Genomic DNA, 23,093 nt, shown 5'->3' on the forward strand with positions numbered 1-23,093 from the left:
GATTCACCAAGGAAAAGCTTAGATATGTGATATGTGCAAGTAAGTGCAGAGTTAAATACCATCTGGGGAAAAGTTTGTTTCCAGTGAGTCTTCGACCTTAATTGTTAAAGTAAAACTTACAAGTCGGACATAATACCGTTGCGGGTAGCCCACTCGCAACAGTAGGACAGATGCTGTACTTGGGGCTGGCAGGAATGCATCCTGTGCCCTTAAACAGATGTAAAGCAAACAAGAAATTTTCCCACAAAATGTATAAAAGGAGCACATTCCCCTTAGGATTCATTATAGAGCATGTGAACAGTATTGACATCTACTGATTTATGCAGAGCTGAGAGAAACATCATGTTTTTAGGTCTCAAGTGCTGGGAAGCCTGACTGCTTTGTGAAAGGGCAGATGGCACAAATGGTTTCACTTAATCTTTGGGAGCCTGAGCTTCTACTTCGGGTTGGAGGAGAAATGGGCGCCGCGGTCGCGGCCTTGTGCCCGTGGGCACGGGCTCCCCATTGCACGAGCTGCAGAGCCTGCGAGGGCTGGGCGCTGGGGCCGCCCTTGCTTTGCAGGTGCCCAAAAGGGGATGGCACGTAAAAATTAAATTGCATTGGCAGGGTTGGATGGAGGTGCTTGTGCATAAACCGTCCGTTCTATTTGCTGCAGCCAGGAGCTTTTGAAAGCCTTATTTTTCAGGCGAGCTCTAGTTCTCCTAAGCATAGAGTACGTAAGATGAAGTAAAAGCCCCCAAAAACTGAAGGTTCCCAGATGTAAAAACTGAATTGAAATATATATGCACAGGGAAAGCTGCATCTTGTATTATAATGGGTAGATGTAAAGTAAGCAGTTTACACCCGTGTGTATAATCTGTACATAAAAGATGTATCAGTAAACTCTTTGGGTTATATTTTTTAATTGTTTTCACAGAAATAGCTATATCATTATGAATATGACTTATGTTGATGCAGTTATTACCCTTCATGTTCTGAAATAGCTTTGCTTATATAAAGCTTCATGATTTTATCACTTTCATTACTCATGCACTGTGAAAGTAATACCACTTTCTAGTGAAAATAGGACTTCAATAATTGTCCTGCCAGTTTGCCAAGTTATTTGTTTCAGGAACAGCTCGAACCTAATTTTTGGATTACCTAAGTACTTGCATAAATGATTTACATCTAACATAACATGATCACATTTGACAGCTTCAGCTTAAAACAACTTTGGAACACTAGAAATTAACTGGCCACATTTTTATCTAAAGATAAATTATGTGACTGAGCCATGGCCAGAAATGAGCCAACATTTTAATAAAATTAGAATAATTATTTTGTAATATCTCTTTGTGTCAGAACTTTCTAACACTGAGCTGTGATGCTTTTCGAAGCTGCTCTTGAATTACTTTATTTCCAGTGAAAACTTACCAACAGAGTTGGTTACTCTTACGTTTCTGAGGAGAAGTATCATGGTTCAGTAAAACATCAGTTATGAACCAGATACAAATGGCACTGTTGCCAAGTACTGAGCAATATGTTTAGTGACATAGAGCATGCTACTATACTGTAATATACTCTCCTTATTCATGATTTTTTTGTAATGTTTTCAGCATTAAATTCTGTTTGTAATTTGCTTTTTTAGTCTGTTGGCTGGACCAGCTGAATTGTAAATTAGTATAAGGAGGTCTAAACGTGCTATAATTCCATCCTGTTGCACAAATTCTCAACTTCGGTTATTTAATATTTAGAGCTAGAAAGATAGCAGAGCTTAGGCTGGAGGAAGATGAGAGACTACAGATAGTATTTGAATATGGTGTAAGCTCTTAGGTTTTCATTTTAATGGACTTTTTCATCACAGCATAAGTACCGTGCCGGTGGATGGGCAGGTCAGCATTTAAAGCTGGTGCTGAGGGTAGGCCTTAGGTGTCCTTTAACAACAGTATGTTCATTTGAGCATATTGCTTTGCTCTGAGTGTAAGAGGTGCTAAAGGTAGGGCTGCTGCTCTGTCCTCACCGAAGGCAGTGGGAGTTTCGCGTAGTGCTTCCTCCTGAACACGCGCCTTGGGGCTGCCGTTTCTCCCCAGAATCATGCAGAACGCGTCTCGGCTACAGTGATCCTCTGGGGAGGCCATGTGCACTTCAGAGGAATTTGTTGGTGGATGATGGCACCACACACGTGGTGTCAGGCTTGAATGTCTTGATTTGTAAGCTCTTTGGGGAGGGAACTCTGCGTCTGTACTATCATAGCCGAGCAGTCCTTACGGTCCTTAGTGTTCTCTCGCTTTCTTTTTGATGGAGACAAGTTCTCCAGTCTGGGTGGTAGATTGCAAGGGTCAGCAAGTTGTGCAATAGGTGCCTTTTTTTATTGGGTAACATGCGGGATCAAATTCATTGCTGGCTTAATGCCATCAGCTCCTGTGGAATTACGCTGGGGTGAATCTTTCTCATTCTCATTTTCACAAGGGAGCTAAAACTGCTGGTTAATCAGTGTGATTCTTTCTGTAGAGTGTGAGTAAGATCATTAATGCCAATGCATTTGCAACCATGTATTTAGGTCAAATAAGCCAAAGGTTGTTTTAGAATTAGTTCAGTGAGTGTTACCTGTAGCCTTGGAAATAAACTTCAGTCCTTGACACACCTGGTCAATGCTACCACAGCTGCTGGGCAGCTCAATCTCTTCCCTGAGGACTGAATTGTGCCTCTTCCCAGCAGCAGTCCAAAAAGAGAGGGCTTTCTCTCCCCACGGGGGTCTCCTGCATTGCGGCCCATCTTCTCTCTCCTGCGTGGCCGCTGGCACAGCYGCCTCACTTGCCTTGCACTTGAGCCACTCGATCGCCAAGCGTTGGTGCTGACCTGACACCAGGGAGAAAACTCGGTGCATCTCTGGCAAGGGCTGCAAGAATGCAGTAGGTTTGAGTTCTTCAGGAGGAAAAGCAAGTGTATGGGTATGAGTGTTTGTAACTATTTTCTTAATTGCATTGCACTTTTCCTGAAGATCTCTGATGTTTCTGTTCCAGAGATCTTCTATCTCATTGCTGGGGTGAGTTTTAAAAGAAATAGGTGCTTACCTTGTGCTGGCAAAGGAAAAATGTGCATTTGAGAACCTCCCCAGAAGGGAAACCATGGGGTCTCATATGCTTATAGGAACTTTCTTATGCAATTATTTGATTTATGAGTGTGAATACATAACCCTTTGAGCAAATTACCTTCAGGCAGTAATACCATGTGCACATATTTTGCCTTTCTTGGAAAAATCAGCAAACTCTCAGAAACTGTTGGCTCCCTAAAGCTATACATTGCAATCTACTATAGCTGGCTTTACACCAAATCTCTAACACTCACAATATTTAAGGAGAATAGTAAAAATACCCCCCAAAATGGATAAAATAGGTGTTCCATTTTGAATTCACAGTCCCTGCCTGAAGAATATATTTTTCCTTTCATCTTAAGAAAAAAAATCAGCACAGGGATACCCCCTGCCCCGCAAGCCGTTGATAAACACTTTTCAAAGGTGATACAGTACTAGATCTTACCATTTAAGGTGGTTTCATGAGTTATCCGTGACCGAATTCTTTTACAGACAGTGTATTAGCATTGTATTTTGTCAAATGAATTGCAGTAGAAATTCTAAGTCTCTTATACTGGATAGTATCTATCAGTAAGATGTTAAAATAAGTTTGTTCCTGTTAATTCTTTTAAAAGATTCAAAATATTTATAGGGAAAAGTGATAAAAAGACATATAAATTTTCATATTTCTGTTCTAAGTTTTTTTTCTGCTTTGTTCTAATTACCTTCATATTTGCAGCTGAGTAATCAATTAAGATGTCATGAATCCTCCTCTAGTGCATCATTAGTAAGTCAGAAAGGCTCCTTATATGGTCTGGCATTAAAATTGATTTTTTTCTTCTGTTTTCCTGAACAGCTGTCTTAGCCTGGGCAGTGTAACTCAATACAACACAGCATATTTTGTCCTGGTGTGGTGTATTAGCACAGATTTGTAATGGCTGTTTTGGAAAATGTGCCATGAATTTGTCTCAAGGCCTTCACACTGGAATAGTTAATTCAACCTTACAAATCCTTGGCACTTGACTTTCATCTTTCATAACAAAACTCAGTGTCTGTGATTTGATGCCTTGAAGTCAGCAAAACAAAATGGTACTTTAACAGCCGTGTTTACTTTGATCAGTTTTCAACATTTGTGCCCTTGCCTTTCACGTAGTACAAATTGCTTTAGCAGAGCAATGGGGCAGGAGCCCACAGACTGTTTTTGTAGTTGGTTACTGTGGTGATACTGAGCCTTCCATGAACCTCTGATCTCCAGGGAAACAGAAACCTCGGCAGCTGGCTTAACCTTGTTGCTATCATGTGGATCTGCTAGAGACCTTAAAGGAACTTTGTGCAAACTGTGTGGACGCTGGTGGTGACCATGAATACCTACAAAGGGAGCTCGCTAAGTATTGCCTGTGCAAGTCTGATGGGCATGTCACCTATGAAGCACAGTATCTTTTTAAAGTCTCACTTAAAATTTTTAAAGTTTTTCTAACATATATTGAAAGATTCGTTCTGGCTGAAGTGACAAAACTCCTCTGTGATTAATTTCCTGTTCATAATTATAGGCTTTGTTGGTAAGATTTTTTTAATGAATTTGTAGTTTTTATTGTATAGATTTTTAAACTAACCTTAACTTTTTTTTTCTTTTTTGACCTATGACCAAGCTGTTGTATTCCTCACAAGTTAGTCATGTGTTACTTGGAGGAGCCAGTGTGTGCCAAAGGAGAGTGAGATAGGCAGAGCTGAGCCTGGAGGAGCAACTTGCTTGGACAAACAGAGTTTCTGAAGCAGYGTCTTACGGAAAGAACCATTGCTTACAATCACATCCAGAAAGTCTGGCCTAACTCTTGATTGCACAATAAAAATTTGGCTACACAACAGCTCGTTAATCATATGAGACCTTCACAAGGGGGAAGGGATGTCTTGGACCGCATTGACTTACTTTCCCGTAGTGTTGCTGTGCTGCTGTCTGCTTGGTTAATGCACTAGCCCTTTACATGGTTTAAAAATAACATGGACTGAGCAATTGCTTGGTGAATGGACTTGATGACCTAAAAGTTCTTATGTCCATTTAATGATTCTGGTTTTACTTTCTTTGGTATTGTTTGACTCAGCTGCTGATGTAGAGCTGCCTGAGATGAGAAAGACTTTGAGGTAGTGGGTTGCTGAGAAGTACAAAATGTGTGTATTTTATAAGTTTATTTAAATTTGTAAGAATGGGTGGAGAATGTCTCTTTTTAGGATACCTTATAAAAAAATTTTCCATGGGAGGTTCAGAAAAATAGTGAATTTTACCACTGCCTTCAGAGAGTTCAGAATTTTGTGCCATGTCTTCATATCTAGCTGTACAGAGCTGAACACACATAGGACTGACTTCTTTTGGGACTTCTGGGCAAAACGTCCCATAAATATTTAATAATGTGGTTTCTGCCAGTGAAAATACAAAAAGAAAGAAAAGGGAAAACTTCTAGTTAGCTCTTCTGCTATTAATTAGAAACATTTTGTTTAGTGGTTTGAGGTGATCCAATACCTTTCTATTAACTTATGCCATGCTTAAAAGGTGCTATGGACTGTCTAGGCATTTAGGAAAGGATGTGCCTTGAAGAGCTCACAAACTAAGATGAGACAGAAAATGTGGCAGGGGGATGGGGAACAACCACTAAAGATTCAGCTAATACAAGCTTTAACTAGGTCTCCAGTGGAGACACTGGAGCAGAGGTGGCTTTTTGAGGAGGGATATCCCCCTGTAGGGTGAGGACCTTTGCGGTGCTGCGGGGGGCGGCAGTTGTGCTGGCAGTTGGCAGAGGGGCAAGAAGGTGGGAGGACGAACATGGCAGCAGAGAGCTTGACCGGGCAGAGCCGGAGGGGGACCCTGCCACGCTAAAGGTGCTGGCATAATTGCACTTACTGCTTATGCTCATGTTCGTTACAAGCTTTGAACATCTTTGCATCCTGGTAAGCCTTTCAATCTCTAACGTAGGAATGGGAGGGGAATTCAGGTACCTCTGTTGCATAGTCAAGGTCAAGGCTCTTCCCTTGGCTCTATAGCTCAAACTGCTGTCCTCCATACAGAAAAACTCTCACCTGCTGGCGAGGTGTTTTAACTATGCCCACCTTACTTGGGCTGGGGTTACTGTGTGAGAGCTTGCTGACTGCTGTCATGCAAGGTAAAATCCAGATGCTTTGAAGCAAGGATGTTAGCAAAAATCTCTTGAGTGCTAGTAATCCCCCCAAAGTCTGCYGCAAGTCTTTCCAAGGACCAGGAAAAGTCTCCCATAATACATACCACTTTTCTGTATCATGATGATTGGGGTAATCCCAAATATTAGGTGCGGGTGTGGTTACACACTGGTGGGAGGCTGTTACTTTTGTAGGACCTTGCAGTGRGAGCCGTCACATTCAGGCTAGGCTGCCCCAGGAGCTCGTCACCAGAGCGCGCTCTGAATCAAAAACGAATTATGAGTAGTATGGTGACCAAGGTAGTCCTGAGCAGTTGAGCAGCTATGTGGTTTTTTTCATCTGAAAAAGCTGAGCTGGTGCTGAGGACTCTGTTAATTGATGGAATATAGTGACAGGGGCTGCTGCAGAAGCATGTGCCTGTTCGCTATATTCTTTATTGAGTCTGGAGCTAGGGATATGAATTCCACATATAAGGATTTTGCTGTCTTGCTCATGAGCAAAATCATGTTTATTCTGAAAACTTTCACAAAAACACTTAATTTACTTATGAGAAAATATTTTTTAATGTTTTTAAAGTCCTATGGCTTTTCCTAAGGATCAGTCTGCACTCTTCATGCAGAAATGAAGGAAAAATTTGTTACATGATATAACTTTCCCTGTACCCTCAAATTCCAGCCGAAAGTGCAGATAGGTATGAACCTGGGATATCACCATTTTTGAAGAAAAATTGAACTTTGATAATTTACCTTTTATTTATATAAATGCTTTTTTATATTTTAATCTCTGAAGTCTAAAGAAATAGCAACTGAGAAATCTAATGGTACATCCAGTAGCAAAGAGTCTCTGATTTTCTCACTTAAATAGTACTTCTTCTCTTTATGCTCTCTTCTGTGACCAAATTAATGAGCAGAAATTTTCATAAAGTCTAAAACATCTGTTTTGTCTGATAGATGTTGGCTTTGAATAGACTTGTCTGAGATCAGTTGAAATGGAGATACTTCTCCATTTTCATATTACCCAAAGGACTTGGCCCTACTCTTTCTACAATGAAATTTTTTGTGTTATTTTTTTTCCTTAATTTCTTTTTGTAATAAATATCAGAGATTTTGAATAGCAAGAATTTTTCAAATTTCTAATAGAAGCATCTTCTTTAAATTAACTTGGCATTCTAATAAAAACACCACCAGGATGCAACCCCAAACTTAGAACCCCCATTAGCCTATGTGAGAGGATTGCTATTGATTTTTCTGTTTTTGGTTATTTAAGTACATAAGCCTATGTTATATCTTATTTCATCAATGTTTACAATATTTATTTTACTTAACAAGAAAAAGCTACACAAAGTTGGATCAGAATAAACCAGTTATCCTTTATGGGTGAAAATGTGGATATAGGCACACATGATGAGAGATAACACATTTAATCTTCACTGCACTTAGTGTAGCCTATTTTCTCTTGGATGTGTTGAAGTTTAGGGGCTTTAAAATCAAATGCATTTTATGCCATTCGAAGCTGAAAAAATATCAGAATAAAATGTGAACTCATGTTTGCCAGATCGGTATTGCAAAGGATATAACTTGGCTACTTTGGTAAATTTAGATTGCAGTATTTTTATTGCTTTGTAAGAAAATTATTACATAACACCAGAACAAGGTAATTATATTTAATAGCTTAAACAGCTCATTACTAATTAGCCATGATTATAGCTGAAAAACCGCAAGAATTAATGAAAGCTTTTTAATAGCAGAGAATTTAATAGCAGTTCTAAACACCTTTTTCTTTCCACATTCATCACCTTCCATTTCTAGAGACAACAACAAAATGGGAGCCCTGTAAAATAAAGAATATTATCTTTTCCTTCACTTTCAGCTAACAGAATTACTCTGGCTTTATAGCCTGATACTTTAAAGCAGCTTTTATAACTAAGATCATGACTGTTTGACATAGAGTCTTCGTCATCTTGTTAGCGTTCAGAGAGCTAATGCCCTGCAGTTTCCTAAAAGGAGGCGTTTTATTCTTTTGAGGCAGTAAATGGAAAGAAATGCCATCCCTGGAAGATGTGGTAATCTATGGTACTCAATGTTTTCTTTTGGAAATGCATAAACACAAACAAGCCTCCTGGTGAGAGAGACCGAGCACTTGGAAGTGTGGCTGCGTTGCTTGGGCAATGCAGGTGCTGAGCACTCCTCCAGCGCGACCCGGTGCGTGCTTGCCTCAAAAAAGAGCAAAGGTTATTTCTTTAATACGAGCATATGAAGGCTCAGCCAAGTGACAGTAAAATCTCTTTTAAAGAGCATATGGGGTACTCTTACATGTTTCTGGGTTTATTTATAGAAATAAAGGCAAATCGGGAAGAGAAGGCTTTAAAGAGATTGGACTGCCTCGTGGAAGGTCCCGTCCGTGAGCAGCAGGTGCCTCCCCCGGCCCGTTCCGGCGGCAAAGCCTGGCGCGGCGGAGGGTCGACCCGCACTTCCCGGCGTTTGTTTTTATTGGGAGAGTTCAGCTGGGGCCGGCTCCCCAGGCAGGGCGGCTTCCTTCCTCGCGGCCCCCGGCCGAGGGCCTCCCTCCGAGCGTCTTCGCGCCRCCGCTCTGCAGGTGGGGCCGGCAGCCACCTGCCCGGCGAGGCCGCCGCGGCCCCCTCCTTCCGGCCGCGCGGCCCCCGCTCCCTCGCCCTGCGGGGTAGCAGCAGACCCTGCTCGGTATGGAAAAGGCTGTAGCCGTGCGAGACGGGGAAAGGAGATGCTGGTAACGGATATTGCCACTCACTTGCCACTTGGTGCTTTTTTGTTTCTTTGGGGTGGAGGGGTGGTTTTGTGTGKGGGGTTTTTTGTTTTGTTTTTTGAATTATTCTTACAATATCAGTTTTCCAACAAGTTTTAATCAAGCATAACAAATGTGAAAATACTGATGTCCTCAGTGCTTCCTCACATGTATTTATAGGGATTCACTATGGTGATTTAAGCTGACATAATTAAATATACAATGTGATGAGCACATTTAAAGGTGGATGTAATCAGGTAAATTCTGCACGTAACCATCTGCTTGCCAATCGGTGGTGTGATAACTAACCCAGCACGTTGTTTGCCAGCTTTTCAAAATCTGTAAGTAGCAAAAAAACCCCTTATTACTGTCCTCCAGGTGTCTGTCAGACTTGTGAGACCTAGAGTCGACTTTCACTTTACAGTGAAAGTGAACTTTTCACTTCTTGGGGAAAAAAATATAAAGCTTTTTCTTTTGAAAAAATTGTCAACTATAATGGATAACTAGATACCAACAAACTGAATATTTGGTATCTCGTCAGTTTGCCAGATGAATCTCCGTTGACTTTAATAGTGAACTAACTGGTGTGTACCCCTATGTAAGAGTAATGCAATAAACAACACGTGGGGGTTTCGGTGTCTCAGATCTCCTTTCAAATGTTTGAGTAGGAGGCAAATTCATTCTAAATTGCCTGTGTGCTCATTTATATGTGCCACCGCTCAAAACTGTGGTTGTGCTCATATTTACTCCCTTAATCTCCTTTTTAGAAAGAGTTATAATGTATTCTTTTCCAGAGAATCTGCCTGCAATGGTAGTGGTTAGGCACAAACTGGCCTGCGTAGTGTGTGGGGTATATAATGGGGTATATAATGTCTTGACTCTATTCCTAATGCTTTTTTTCCCTATAAAGCAGGATGAAATGTCAAGCCAAATGCTGCCTGCTTAGAAAGCTTATTAGCTGCTGTGCAAAAAACTGTGATTTCAGTTGGCAGGTGTTATGTGTTAAAAGATGAGAGAAAGAGATAGATCCCTTTCATCCTTAAGGTTAGAGTTGTGCCTCTCGTCAGCCCCTTTCTAGAAGGGCAACACTGAGCTATGCAGGGCTGGGCAGTGCTTCCGGAAAAATCAAACTGGATGTTTAAAAGTCGCTGCCAACAAGTTGTCCTGTGCTGTCCACTTCCCTGGGCTCTGCCTTGCTTGGACTGAGCTTGGTATCAGCCGCCTCCTGCTGCCTTTGAGCTCAGGCCTGTACGCCCTGGCCCTTTCTGCTCCTCTGCCCCTGTCGGTCGCTGTCTAAAGGCCGTCGGCGTTGCTAGTTGGTACCCGAGGATGCCGTGTGCATAGACAGCTGTTAAGAAATAAAGTCTTTATTATCATTTGCATGAAGAATGAGACTTTCATCCCCAAATACCCAACTATATTACTAATGCTTTTCAGTTTTGTTTACTAGCTGATTTTCCTCAGATCTCCTTTACAGGTCGCCTGTGGTTATTCCTGTCTGGTTACTCTCCTCCTTTCTGTCCACTGCCTTGGCTTGATTCCTGAGTTTTTCCTATGTGATCCTTTTTGTCCCTGAAGATGGGCATTTTCTTTCCTTAATATGCCAAGATTTCTTTTGGAATTCCTTCCATAGGCGAGTGTAAGGTTAGCTTGTGTTTCTGGATTTGTTCCTCCTGTTTTTTGTTTGTTTGGTTTTATTTATTTTGCAGGTTAGATTTATGCCCCAATAGCATCAGCAGATGAGGGTTGTGCTGCAAGCCAGCTTTGTAGGCTACTATCTAGAGACTAGAAATCTAAGTTGTCTTTGCAATTCCTTTTATCTCCTTGTTCTCCAACTCTCAGCTTAGTGGTTTGACCTTTTACATAAGCTATTTTTCATCAGCGTTTGCCAAGGTTTCTTAAACACTTTAGCAGTGCTCTGCAAGTGTAGAGCACAAATGTTAACTATTTCATTCTGTATCTGTTTTTTTCTTTTCTTTTCTTTCTTTTTTTTTTTTTTTTTTTTTTTTTTGAAGTAGAGTAACTCATAAACTTTGGTCAGGAGGTCTGAATTACTGGAAGCCTTAATATACATAAAAATKACCTCTGATTCATTGTTTCAAATTCCACTTTGGTTTTGAAACTTGCAAGGAAGTGTTCATGTATTTTTTTTGTATTTCTCCATAGGTCACCTTACATTTGAATCCAATTTCATCAGTGCATATTCACCAGAAGCCTCTGGTGTTCCTTCTCAACTCTCCATTGCCTCTGGTCTGGAAGCTAAAAACAGAAAGACTAGCACCTGGAATCCAAAGAGTGTTCTTTGTAAGTATACACAGTCCTCTGACCTGCTCTGTATCATAGCTACTTGTCGCACAAGACGTAGAGTTAATGGCATTCATTTGGAAAGTTTTTAAACATACATTAAAAAAAACAAGTTAACAGGAGGTCAAGTTTCAGTGTAGGGCTCTGGGGAGCAGTTAGGTGGCAGGGAAAAGCAGTTTGAAAAAGTATGCAATTACTTGTTATGTGAATTCAAAGAAAAGAAACCAAAACTGCTTTTTTAGAATTTGCATATCGTGTAGTTATTAGCACTAGCAGCAATTCGAGTCTGAAAAGCAGTGTGGATATAACAGACTGGCAGTCATGATTAGAAGTTTGATACTACTGTAATGCAAAAAGCCTCAAAGCAATAGGAAATATGGGTGGATGCTAGTTGTGTGGTCCATGACCAAAACAAAAGTCTGTATGTATTAAGCTCCATATGTACAGTGCAAGGTTTATGTCTCTAATGAAGCTCCATTTATTGAAATGACCGAGCTAAGTCCAAAATGATGTCATTTTTGTTTCTCAGAAAGCCTGGAGCACTGCTTATAATGTAGAATCCAAATATTACCTAGTATTTGTAAATCATGTCCTTACAGTTTGCCAGGACATTCAAGTTTGCTATTTGTAGTGAAACAGACAAGTTGTTTGGATTAAATTTTTAATGCGTGACATCATGTCTAATCATGAGTCGTCTTTATTAGAGTTGCAGCTTTTACTATATTCAACTCTAATTGCAGAAATACACTTGATTATTTTTAGCTATATCCTTATAGGGATTAATTTTGCTCTTCCAGCATAGCTGACAGAGGCAGGCAAGACTGCCTCTGCAATACCCGATGGGAACTTAACGGTGTCATTACCTCACCAGAAGGGGAAGATGGTCAGTGCTGCAGCATTATCACACAGGGAAGGGACACTTCTCTCTGTTGACCTCATAAGGTGGTGATGCTGTTAAGTGCACCAAGAGTCCCATCACTCGCTGGACACAAAAAGCTTTCTGGGATTGTTTTTATTTTTCTTCTAATCGGGGTACGAGAGTAGGAGTACCCTTGATATTTTGAACTTTGAAGGACTTCATCCTGTTTTCAGTGCAGTTTGTTTGACTGGTGTCAAAAGCATGGGCTTAATCTCTAGCTTGTTAGGTATTTACAATCTCAGGTTTTCTCATTATTGCGTAAGAGCCTCTTGCAAGAAAACCGGTGCAGTTCAGATCTGCTCAGAAAATGACTGTGGAACAAGGTGATGAACAGGATGATAAGAGTTCTCACTCCTCTCCTGGCCAAAAGAAACAGCACCTTTCAYCATTTAATCAAGTCTTGGTACTACAATTACTATATCATCATTCCTATTCCATATCAGCTAATTCATTTTCAGTTATTTCTTCCCCTCTCCTCCTTTCCTACTGTTAAGCTAAGTGTTTGCTTCAGAAAACTGTTTCCCGCTCTCCAGGTTACAAAAACAGGCTTGAAAACATGAACAACAGCAGTCACCTTTCTTGCCAAACAAAAAATCATTTGACCTCCAATGCTGCCACAGCAGACCTGGGCATGGACACAGCAGGGAGGGGCGGACTGTCTCTCAAGTGGGGCAGAGGTCCCTGATAGATCCTTTGGTTTGTTTTTTCCATTGGTGGGACTCAAATATCTCCCTTCAATGCTCTGCCTGGTAAGGACTGGAAGTTGTGGTGTCTTACCTCCTCCCAGCACGCACTTGTAGCGCTGGAATAACACTGCTAACAATTAGCTGGGTAAATACGAGATCTTTCCTTTCTGTAGGCCTTTCTGTTGCAAGGAATGAACTAGCTCTCAATGTTGACTTTTTCCTAATTGTGATTAAACATCTGAATAGTTCTACATGGCAGTTTCAGATCTCTACAGGTGCCAGGTAATTCACGTTCTTCCTTCCACAGTGTTAAGGTTTCTATTTTTCTTTTTGATAAAGAGCTTCCAAAACAAGATTCCAGAACCAAAAATCATCAGGGTACTGATCCACTATTACCTCTCCCAGTTTAATCCCTACAGTTGCTCTCTTACCAGCATTTCATTTATTCTCTGTTCTCTCTTTAAAAGATTTTTTTTTTTTTTTCCAGCAAACATAAGCTGGCTTCATTCATTTATCTGGGCCCTTTCCACTTTTCATGCGTTTAGTTTCTCAGTAGCTGTCATGGATTGGGATAGTAGGTTATGAGGTTACAGGCTAAATGACTTAAATTGTAATGCTCATCCATTGCCTTTCCACAGTTCCACTCCATCTGCTCACAAAGACAGATACATTATTTTCCAAACAGTTTGCTGTGGAAAGGCGAAAAATTATGCAGCACAGAAACTTGTAGGTAATAACTAAGGAAGTTCTTGCAAAACCTGTGGGCAAGTGCAACACACTAAAAAGAAATGGATGAGCTTTGCCTTTGCAGTACGGATGTTTATGTCTGTGTTAGGCCATGCCAGGTTGCAATCACTTGGACTGCCTCTGGCCTAAAGATGAAGCCTGCCCAATTTGGGCTGCAGAATAAGGGTTCTCATTTCCAGGTGAGTCATGGAGCAGATGGACATACTGTTTCGACTCCAGTTGCAGAGAGACTCCTTGCTGCCTTGCCAGAGCCTTCAGTAAGTTTCAGAGAATTAAGCCTACAAGTGTAAATCACAGTTCCAAGGGTGCAGAGTGCAAAACTTATTTGCTGGCACATGTTGTTCAAAAATACTTTGGCTTATACATGTACTTCTGCAGTTCTGTCTTGTTCAGTCTCCTTGATTTCATAGCCAAGCCAGAAAACAGAATATTCTGAATCATAAAAGATTTCATATTTAAAAACCTTTTTTAATGTCCATGAATTATATGTTCAAAACAGAAATGTGTCACACATACCATAGGAGTGTCATAACTATTGTGTCTGTCTCTATGGAAGCCTTAGGCTGGGTAATCACCGATTTCCCAGCTTTTCTCTTTCAGACTTTCATATAATAGGTTCACCTAGTCACAATTTTATTAATGTACTGTATTTAAAGTCTGAATTATACTGCTTTATTGATTGATCCCTAGTTAGAGAAGCAGTGTAAAGAAGTTAATTGTCAACTTCTGGGACTCATTGGTGATAAGCAAAATACCTCTAGAACCAGATCAAAGTCACTAATTAAAGGGTCATGTAACCATTTAGTGAAGTCCTAGTTGTTTATTTCTTTGGACTACTAGCTATTAATTTTTTTCCATGTGAAGCATTGTCAGATTATTACAGGGAAATATGTTTGAATAAATTAAACAAATTACAAGTTAATTATATGCAAAGATTCACGGTTATTTCTGACAAAGACAACTCTTGCACATGAGCAGATGATACATCAGAGCACTCTGTAAAGCGCTGTTAGTGCTGTTGTACAAGTGGAGAAACTAAGGCACACTGAGATTCAATGGTGTTTCTGCTGCAGTAGCGGGTAGAGTCAGGGCTGTTTATGCACAATGTCCTCATTAGTAGGATGATCTGCTACCTTCAGTCTGTGAATTCACTGTTTCAGTTTTCACTGCAATGGTTTGGATCAAGACTGCAAAACTAAGCAGCCCTAAATTGTTTTTTCTAAAGGAAGGGATTAAAAGATTAAAAGCTCAGATCAGCACATCTGCAAAAGACCAGGAAAACACATGGTAGGGCTGAGTAGTTCTGGAGTTTAACTTCTTACCATACAGCTAAAGCTGAGATTTTTGCCTTTGGCCTGGTCCTCCATTAGGTGGACATTTAAAATGAATGAGGGAGAAAATCCAGTCTTTGTGAACAGTATAGAAAGAAGCACAAAATATATTCTTGCAAAACATTTTTCAGTAGAAAAATATAAATAGCACTTAAGTTTGACATATATGAGTGAGTTTGCACTTACTTTTACCATGTTCTGTGCACAGCTTCACTCAACACAGTGTCTTGTCACACAGGCAGCTCACAGTTTCACTTTCACAAAATGTCTCTTCATGGCTAAACCTGACAATGGAATAAATTATCATTAAAATCAATAGAACGTCCCAATCAAATCAAAGACTGTGTTCTGTTAACATCAGGGGTTTTTAATGTTGTGTTTTGTAGAGTTTTTTCAAACACATGGCAGTGAATGGAAGCAAGGTGGTATTTACCAAATGACAGTACTTGGGAGGAAGCTGTCCGAGGCAGTGCCCAGGACGCTAGACTAAAGTGAGGAGTTTCTTGCTTGTCCATTGCTTTGCTGTGCTGTCATTTGGCTTCTTTGTGCTTCTTTCCCCATCTATAAACCAGAGATAACACTACTAAACAGTTTTAACAAAAAAAAAGTTTGCRTCTTAATTAAAAAAAAAAAAACTGGCATAGGAAATCTATATACTGATTATTTTGTTGCTGTGTTCTTGTGTGTCACAATAATACCAATGCAATTCTTGAATCCACTCTCAGCTGCCTCGAGTTGCGCTTAGCTGAGTTACTGTTGTCTGTTTAGTAACGTGCAGTTCAGAATGCAGAGCATCACCAGATGCCCAGCATGTAGAGAAGGGAGCGGCAGTAAAATGGAAGAAGTACAACATACGTACGTGCTCTGTAACGTCAACTCTAAAGTGACCCAGTAGGGATTACAGAACTGTAATGCTTTGTTATTTCTGTCTGATGTACATAATATTTCAGTGCCATGTAAAAAGATAAGGAGGCCAGATCTTTTTTAATAGCATGAAAGGTTTATTTTCTGTACTACAGCTAGTAATTTTTTTGTGCTTTTTATACTAAAAAAAAAAAAAAAAAAGAAAAAAAACCAAAAAACCCCCACAGAGATGCTATTCCTGAGCTTTGACTGCAATTATAGCTGTATTCTCTGAGGTTACCTGGGAAAGAGCAGCAGGATGGAGAGTGATTGTTGAAGTTGTGGCACAGTGTCAAAAAAGGTGAATTTCTTTATGCGAATCACAAAAAAGAATATATGTGACTTCTGTTTAGTATAGTGATAACACACATTTGGCATAGACTGGATTATTTTCAAAGAGGCTGCATGAGTTATGTGTATCTTGATGGGTTAAGTAGGTGGTACTGGGAAAATTATTGTGATTTTGGTAAAGAAGGTCTTGAGTTTGTTCTCATTGTGTTAAAAATAAATATACCTATGTACAATGGTATTTCAGTCCCAAAATACCTGAAATGGGTTAGTACATGAACTTTGCCTGAGCTATGTAACCAAAAATTACCACTTTGATTACAGATGTATCTAGTCATATTAGTCTGGATATATTTACATGTCATAAAAATATAGCAGTGTTGAGGGTCGGCATTTTCTGTTCAAGAGTTCCTGGGCTGGAAGAWCAGCCCCCTCGTCACTCAGAGGAGCACTGCATGGGTGGGAAAGCCTGCTCCGTTCAGTAAGGGGGATATCTAGCACCTCTGCTAAATAATTCTTTTTATTTTTTGAGCAGGATATAAATGCCAAAATTATATTGGAAGTGGGGGAGTGGGAGATGGAGTTAAAATACCTCTTCACCAGTGATTAACCTGGTAGGTTATGACAGGTCTCAATTTTACATAAGCTAGGCAGCACCTGTGGAAAATGAGTTTACCTGTGATCGTGTTACAGGTCAATCTTGCAGAAAACCCTTGCCAAATCTCCTGTCTACCACCTCTCCTTAAGTTTCTGTATAACAAAATAATTTCCTCCGTCCCCCCTCAAACCATTATTTTTCTCCCTCCTCAAAAGCAGTTTATTGAAAACATGTCTTGGCAAAAAAACAAAAGATTTATGAAACTGCCCGGAAAGAGGGTTTTACAGGTGCTACTCAGCTTGTGAATTCTTCCTTTAGAACTGGTAGCTTTCTCCATTGCTTTTGTAGCCTAGCAATTTCTTTACTGTGCGAGTGAAACCAGTGAGAATGAAATCAGTGAGAAGATGGACCCAATCCTTTGTGATTTGCTGACAACAATCACTGTTAGAATAAATCTCAAAAAAAAAAAAAGTCTTAAATATCTACATATGTGACTGTTTATAATACTTAACTAAAGATGTGATACTTCAGGTCTTTCTCTGAGGTTAGTTCTTCAAGAAATTAAATGAGTAAGAGTTACAGATGAGAAAGTGCTTGTGCAAGTGAATAGCCTTACTCACCAGAACCCCTTTAATAGGACTGATTATGTGCATTAAGTTAGTAAAATGGAGGTGGGGATAAGGAAGCAACAGCAGTAATAATAAATGCAAAACCAGATCATGTGCTCTTGGCTTGAGATGTTAAAAGAAAAAAACTTCAATCAAAAAATCAGTTATAGGATAAAGAGTTTAATTATTAGTCATTTATGTGCTTCTAAGAAGAAGAAAAAAAAGTTCTTATTTCAGCCAAAAGCTGGTTTATTCCTTTCACTTTACGAAAATATGGTTCACATATTTTGGGTCTCTGCCACCAAACCACAGCCGTTCTACGGTTTGCACTAGATTTTGGATGACTGACAAAACTCACTGAAAAACAAGTGCTATTTGTTTTCCTGTGCCTAGTATTTAACGGGAAATCAGGAGGCTAAATTTCCAATCACTTGTTAAACAGACCCAGATGTGAACAGAGTGCTCAGCTAGGAGAAGAGTGAGGAAGGATAGGAAATGCATGACTGGTGATAAATTCGGTATAAATAGTGACCTTTCACTATTTCAAGTAAAATGCAGTAGATTTTTGGTGTTGTGTAACAGTGTGAAGAGGAATTTAAAAGGACACTTACATTTCTATAGAATACTGGGTTTGTTTTTTGTTTTAATCTTTGTCCTACTCAGAAGCTGGAAATAATCCTATAGTTGCCCTTTTCCACTTGGCAGAGTTCATATTCCTCCTTCCCCTCCCCACACCATTTCCTTGCCTTTTGAAAGAATGTGAAAATAACATTAAGTGTCTAATTAAAAGCCGTGTTTACTAAACAAAAACTTATTATGCTTTTTTACAATAGAAAATTTCCCTGTAGACTTTGTTACGTGGCCTGATTCAACTCCCTCCAAAATACTGCTTTTAGGAAGTCCATATAATTGGGACTTTACTCCCAGAAATATCAGAGGGAGCTCAGGCTACTGATGTTCTTGGAAATAGCACAGAAGGAGTTTTGTCAGAAGTAGGGATGGTAGAAAATAACAGGATGGTAAATACGTGTTTGAAAGTGATGCATTGTCCACGTTCCGTAAAACAGATTGAAGATTTACAATAACCCTAGTAAGGCATCTTTAAATATCTCTCTCTTTCATTCAAAACTTGCTTTGTGAAGGCGTTACGGAAGAGAAGTGATATTTTTGGCTTATGAAGCAAGATGTAGTGTATAAAGCAAAAATGTGGTGTATGGCAAAAAATGTCTATATGTGGTAGTGTGATGTCCCAAAATAGAGAATTTTTTTATTATACATAGGCATCTTTTGCTTTTATTGTAGCCACTCTGGTCTTGGGTAGAAGTGTTTCAAAAATACCGACTTGGTGGTACCATGGCAAATTTCAGAAGCAGCGTAGTAGGTCAATGTACCTCAGTTTCCCCTTTCAGGGGACCGTCAAATTCTGGTTTTGAATCAACTAAGCACTTTTTTATAACCTGGTCTGTTATCACATAGTTCCTATTAGCTCTCCCTCCAGTTCCTTTAGTCCCAGGTGAGTTAAGCCGCCTTTCCAAACTCAGGCTTTATTGCTTGGTGTTTCATTAAGCTTCTAGGGCTGCCTGCACAGGTCGCTGCTCCAGCTGAAGTTTTCTGTTGGTAGTGTGGACAGGCCAGGTCTGGACGCTGCTGCCTCTCGGTTGTTCTCGTTGCTGCCACTGGATGACCCTGAATGCTCCTCTTCCTCGCGGTTCCTCCCAGAGCACAGACAGACCACTTCCAGAGGGAAGGAGGCTGGTAGCTAGGAAAACCATTATCTTGCTGCTCCATACATGCTTCTTGGGCTGCATGTTAAACCAAGTTGCAAGAGTTCAGAAAGAAATAACTTTCTGTGAATTAGAGGGTGAAGTGTGTTCCCAGAGCCATTTTGCAATAGACTGAAGGGCCTGAAGTGGTTATCTGTGATAGCCTTCTCTCCTCTGTCTGGTCACGGCTCCTTGCCTTCTTTGCTTGCTTCCATAAACTGGGGGTTTAACTAGTGGAAGTTTACAGAAGCAAGCTTTGGCAGACTACTGGTGCTAGTGACGTGGAGGTAATAAATCACAACAGGCTGTGTTACTGAGTCATTGATTCCAGTGGAAACTATAGCTGCAATTGCATAGATATGCTTTAATTCTCCCCTTCTCATCTGCCCACTAAATTGAAATCTAACCTGGAACAGAATCACTGAAAAGGCTTCTGCTGCCTTGTTTTGTTCATGACAACTGAATGCATTATATTGATTCCATTAAGATTATGTTAGATTAATATGAGGTGAGTGGACAATTAGCTGTGGATGATTAATACAGATAAACTGCTGCCAACAGCCCTGAACTTTGAGGAGAGATTTCCCCTCCACATGGATTTTTTTTGTCATTCTAGTAAGTGTTCTATGGGAGTTCTGAAAGCTGCACTTGCTCTGCAATGCTTTCAACTTTAATGGAAAATCCCAGCATTTTCTTCTCAGACACATGTAAATGTGTAGGAGTGATCCATGAAATTCTGCTTTCATCCTGAGAAAGCACTGAGCAGCGTTAATTCCTATCGAGATGTTTGGTAGTTGGGGAACTCGCCATCTCCTAGGAAGTAGAATTAAAATCTGCAGATAAGAAATGCTGATTCTTTTATACCTTTGTTTTCAAAAATGTGAAAAATGGAAGTGGAATTTTGTGATAACTGTAAGTGGTCTTGAGAACACTAAACTGAAAATGAAAAATGAACACTAAACTGAAAATGAAAAACTTTACTACTACGTGAAAGTATCTTATCTCTGTGGCTGGTAAGGACTATGCAAAACTGTTAGATGATTCACAGATGTGACACATTTATGTTGCATCTAATTTCAAAAGCAGCATGTTTCTTAACCATCTACCAAACAGGATTGTTCTCTTGGTGATTATTGCACATTGTGTGTGCGGATTTATGAACAACGAAGGAGATGCTTTGAGATTCAGAGTACCTGATATTTCTCTATTCATGTTTTTACCTTTTCTCTTAAAGGGTCCAGAGCATATCAATGTATATTATCAAAAACACTAGCTGAATCCTAACAGTATGTGTGGGCTTTTCTGAAAGTTGCTTCAAATTTTTTTATTTTACTCTGAGCAGATTTACTCCCCTCTTACAAGTTCTGTTGCCGGTCTGATATTATACAGCTCAGGTAAAAATAGGAAGTAAGTTTCTCTTCTCGTTTATTTGCTTTATTTGCAGTCTTGGCTTTCTGGCTCGTTTTTTGTGCTGGAGAGGCCTTGATGGGTAGCAGTGGAGCTGGTGCTGTGAGGGGAGGGGGTGGTTCATGCTGTGTAGCTGCGGGCGCTTCCTGGTGGTACTCTGAGTCACCTCCTGCAGGTGCCTACCTCTCTCTCTAGGCTAAATACTGAAGTTGCTTCTTACTTCAGTATTCTGAGTGATAACTAYATTAAATAGTTAAAATGTCATAAGGCAAATACAGTAATATCCCTGATGAGTCAGACTAAAAAAACAAATAATTTAAAGGAGAGAAGGAAATAGGTAAAATAAGAAACAGAAGGGCTATTTTCAGTGTTTGCAGTGTTCATGCACACCAGCGTATATATTTGAGACCACCGATGGTTGGTTCTGAGGGCTTTTCCTCCTGAGGAATGGTAACCTGTGCAATTTGGCTCTCATCTGCCAGGTAACTCATGTCCTTAAGTACCATGGCAGCGTTGCAATGGCAGTTTTTGTGAGACTGGAAAGTTTTCTTAAGAGAGATATAAAGGCTTTTTTTCAAGATGAGGGATATATGTTTTCTTGTCAATGTACAGTGCAAAGAAAATTACGCTCCCCATTTTCCATGATGGTCAGCGAGCTTTACCTGGCTAGTCGTGTGCGTACTAAGAATATGTTCCTAAACACGTTTTGTTCTTTGCTGCCTGCGCAGTCATTTTGAGTGTCCTCACAACAACAGGAAGAAATAGAGCTGGGGCACTTTTTCCACTCTGCAACCTCTGAGAGTAACCTCGAAAGGAGATGAAGGGAGGAGATAAGAGAGGATGTGGCAGCAGTTTCCTGATCAGCCGGTAGGCTGTGTAGCGCTCAGAGAAAACCTGTAGATATATTCCTGAACATATAAAACATTCTTTGGTTCAAGTGCTCTGGCATGCCTTGAGTACTTTAAAGAAAGAGCTGCTTTTGGTTTGTTCTGAAGAGTAAGTAGTTAATGTTCAAGGCAGGTGTTGAAACAAAGTGATGGTTGCCTTTTTTGGAAGAGTCGGTTGAATTCTTTCCAGAAAAAATAACGTGCTTGGCTCACTTAACCTTGCCCTAGGTCCTTGTAGTAAAAATCCCAACATTGGCAAGCGCARCAGGCTCTGCACTCCTTTTTGAAATGTGTAGTGGAACCAGCATTTCATATGCAGATTTCAGTGTGTGATTAAAAAAATAAATGATGATAAGCTTCATATTTATTTAAAGGTGCGTACTATATCATCATTTACTGAGGGTGTTTGTGCCAGGCTTTGTGGTTGCTCTGCTTTCTGTCTACACATTTCTCCCTGCTACGGCTCGGTATCTTCGGGGTTCACTGGCAGGACCTCGCTTGCAGGAAGCCAGTTGTCATGCCACAGAATAGTGCGGAATGTTTTTAAGTTTTAATAATAAATGGAAAAACAAGTGTATTCTGAGGAAGAAAGTTAAATTTCTGTTAATGTAACAGCTATCTCACATACCAAGTGGAAAATACAATAAAAATGCATTATTGTACACTAATGCATTTCTTACGTCAGTATTCAGAAGGATTGTTGTTTTTCTCCCACGTTTTCCTCAAATGTCCTAAAGGGTTACACTAATACTTACTCTCTGTTAGTGACTGTAAAAAAATACCAGGAACATCGTGAAACAGTGTACATGAAAAGCAATTGCTGTAGTTCTCAAATACACTGTGGGGCATTTTTGCAGTTGTTAAGGAGTTTTGGTTACTGAGAGTGGAATGACAGCAGGTATTGAATATCCCTGCAAAATAATTGATTAAATCCTTCAATCCTGCGACTTTTACGCACAAGAGATTTTCCTGGTTATGCCAGGGCTGTACAGAGATGTCCCACGTAGCTGCTGAGTGTACTAGCTCAGATATAAAGACAGCGTAGCTAAGCGGTGCCCTGTGCACGCACTCTGCCTTGTGCTGTGTCCGCGTGCTCTTCATCCCGTGGGACTGTGCACACCGTCAAACTGAACGTGTGCTGGGAGCTAACTTCCTGCGTTGCAGAGGTGCCCCATAAAATCAATCCATGATATAACTATGTCTAAGTAGTGGAATTACAAAGTGAATGCTACTTGCTAAATAGTACTTTTTAAAGATACCCATGTGGCTAACTTTTCCTAGTATCCACTCTGAGGGGAGTGGATTTTCCTTAGTGGAATATACCCACAGTGAGCATCTCTGGCAGTCCAGGCCGCGGCTGTTTGATGTGTATTGCATACAATACAATGGCAGCTCACCGTTTATCTCCCTAAGAAGGTGGAGTTTGCTTCCTTGTTTGAGAAGTGTGTTAATATGGTGTATTCTGTGTTACACTGAATAGAGTCTTTTTTTTTCTTTTTTTTCCCCTCTTCTCTCAATTAAAGGAAATGTTTTATGGTAGTCAGATGAACAACAACAAAAAAGGAAGATCTTTCAGAATTGAAACAGATGTTACTTTAAACTTTGAAAACTATTCTGGCAAAAACATAAAGAATTCCTAAGCAGTTTTCTGTGACAGGTCTGGTCAAATTGAACT

At 40.1% G+C, this 23,093-nt stretch overlaps 1 protein-coding gene across 6 annotated transcripts in view; it reads left to right on the plus strand.

The window, feature by feature from the left end:
• TGFBR3 (transforming growth factor beta receptor 3) overlaps positions 1–23,093 on the plus strand; it is a 128,171-nt gene that overhangs the window by 64,092 nt on the left and 40,986 nt on the right. For 4 of the 6 annotated variants that reach the window (XM_026057524.1, XM_026057526.1, XM_026057527.1 and 1 more), the window contains 2 exons: positions 11,144–11,281; positions 13,813–13,890. In XM_026057524.1, coding sequence (XP_025913309.1) covers positions 11,144–11,281; positions 13,813–13,890 — 216 coding nt within the window. The remainder of the gene's footprint in view (positions 1–11,143; positions 11,282–13,812; positions 13,891–23,093) is intronic. The other 2 variants (XM_026057525.1, XM_026057529.1) reach the window with 1 other exon arrangement.

Source organism: Apteryx rowi, unplaced genomic scaffold, assembly GCF_003343035.1.
Source record: "Apteryx rowi isolate R43461 unplaced genomic scaffold, aptRow1 scaffold_14, whole genome shotgun sequence".
In the NCBI taxonomy this organism is placed as follows: Eukaryota; Metazoa; Chordata; class Aves; order Apterygiformes; family Apterygidae; genus Apteryx; species Apteryx rowi.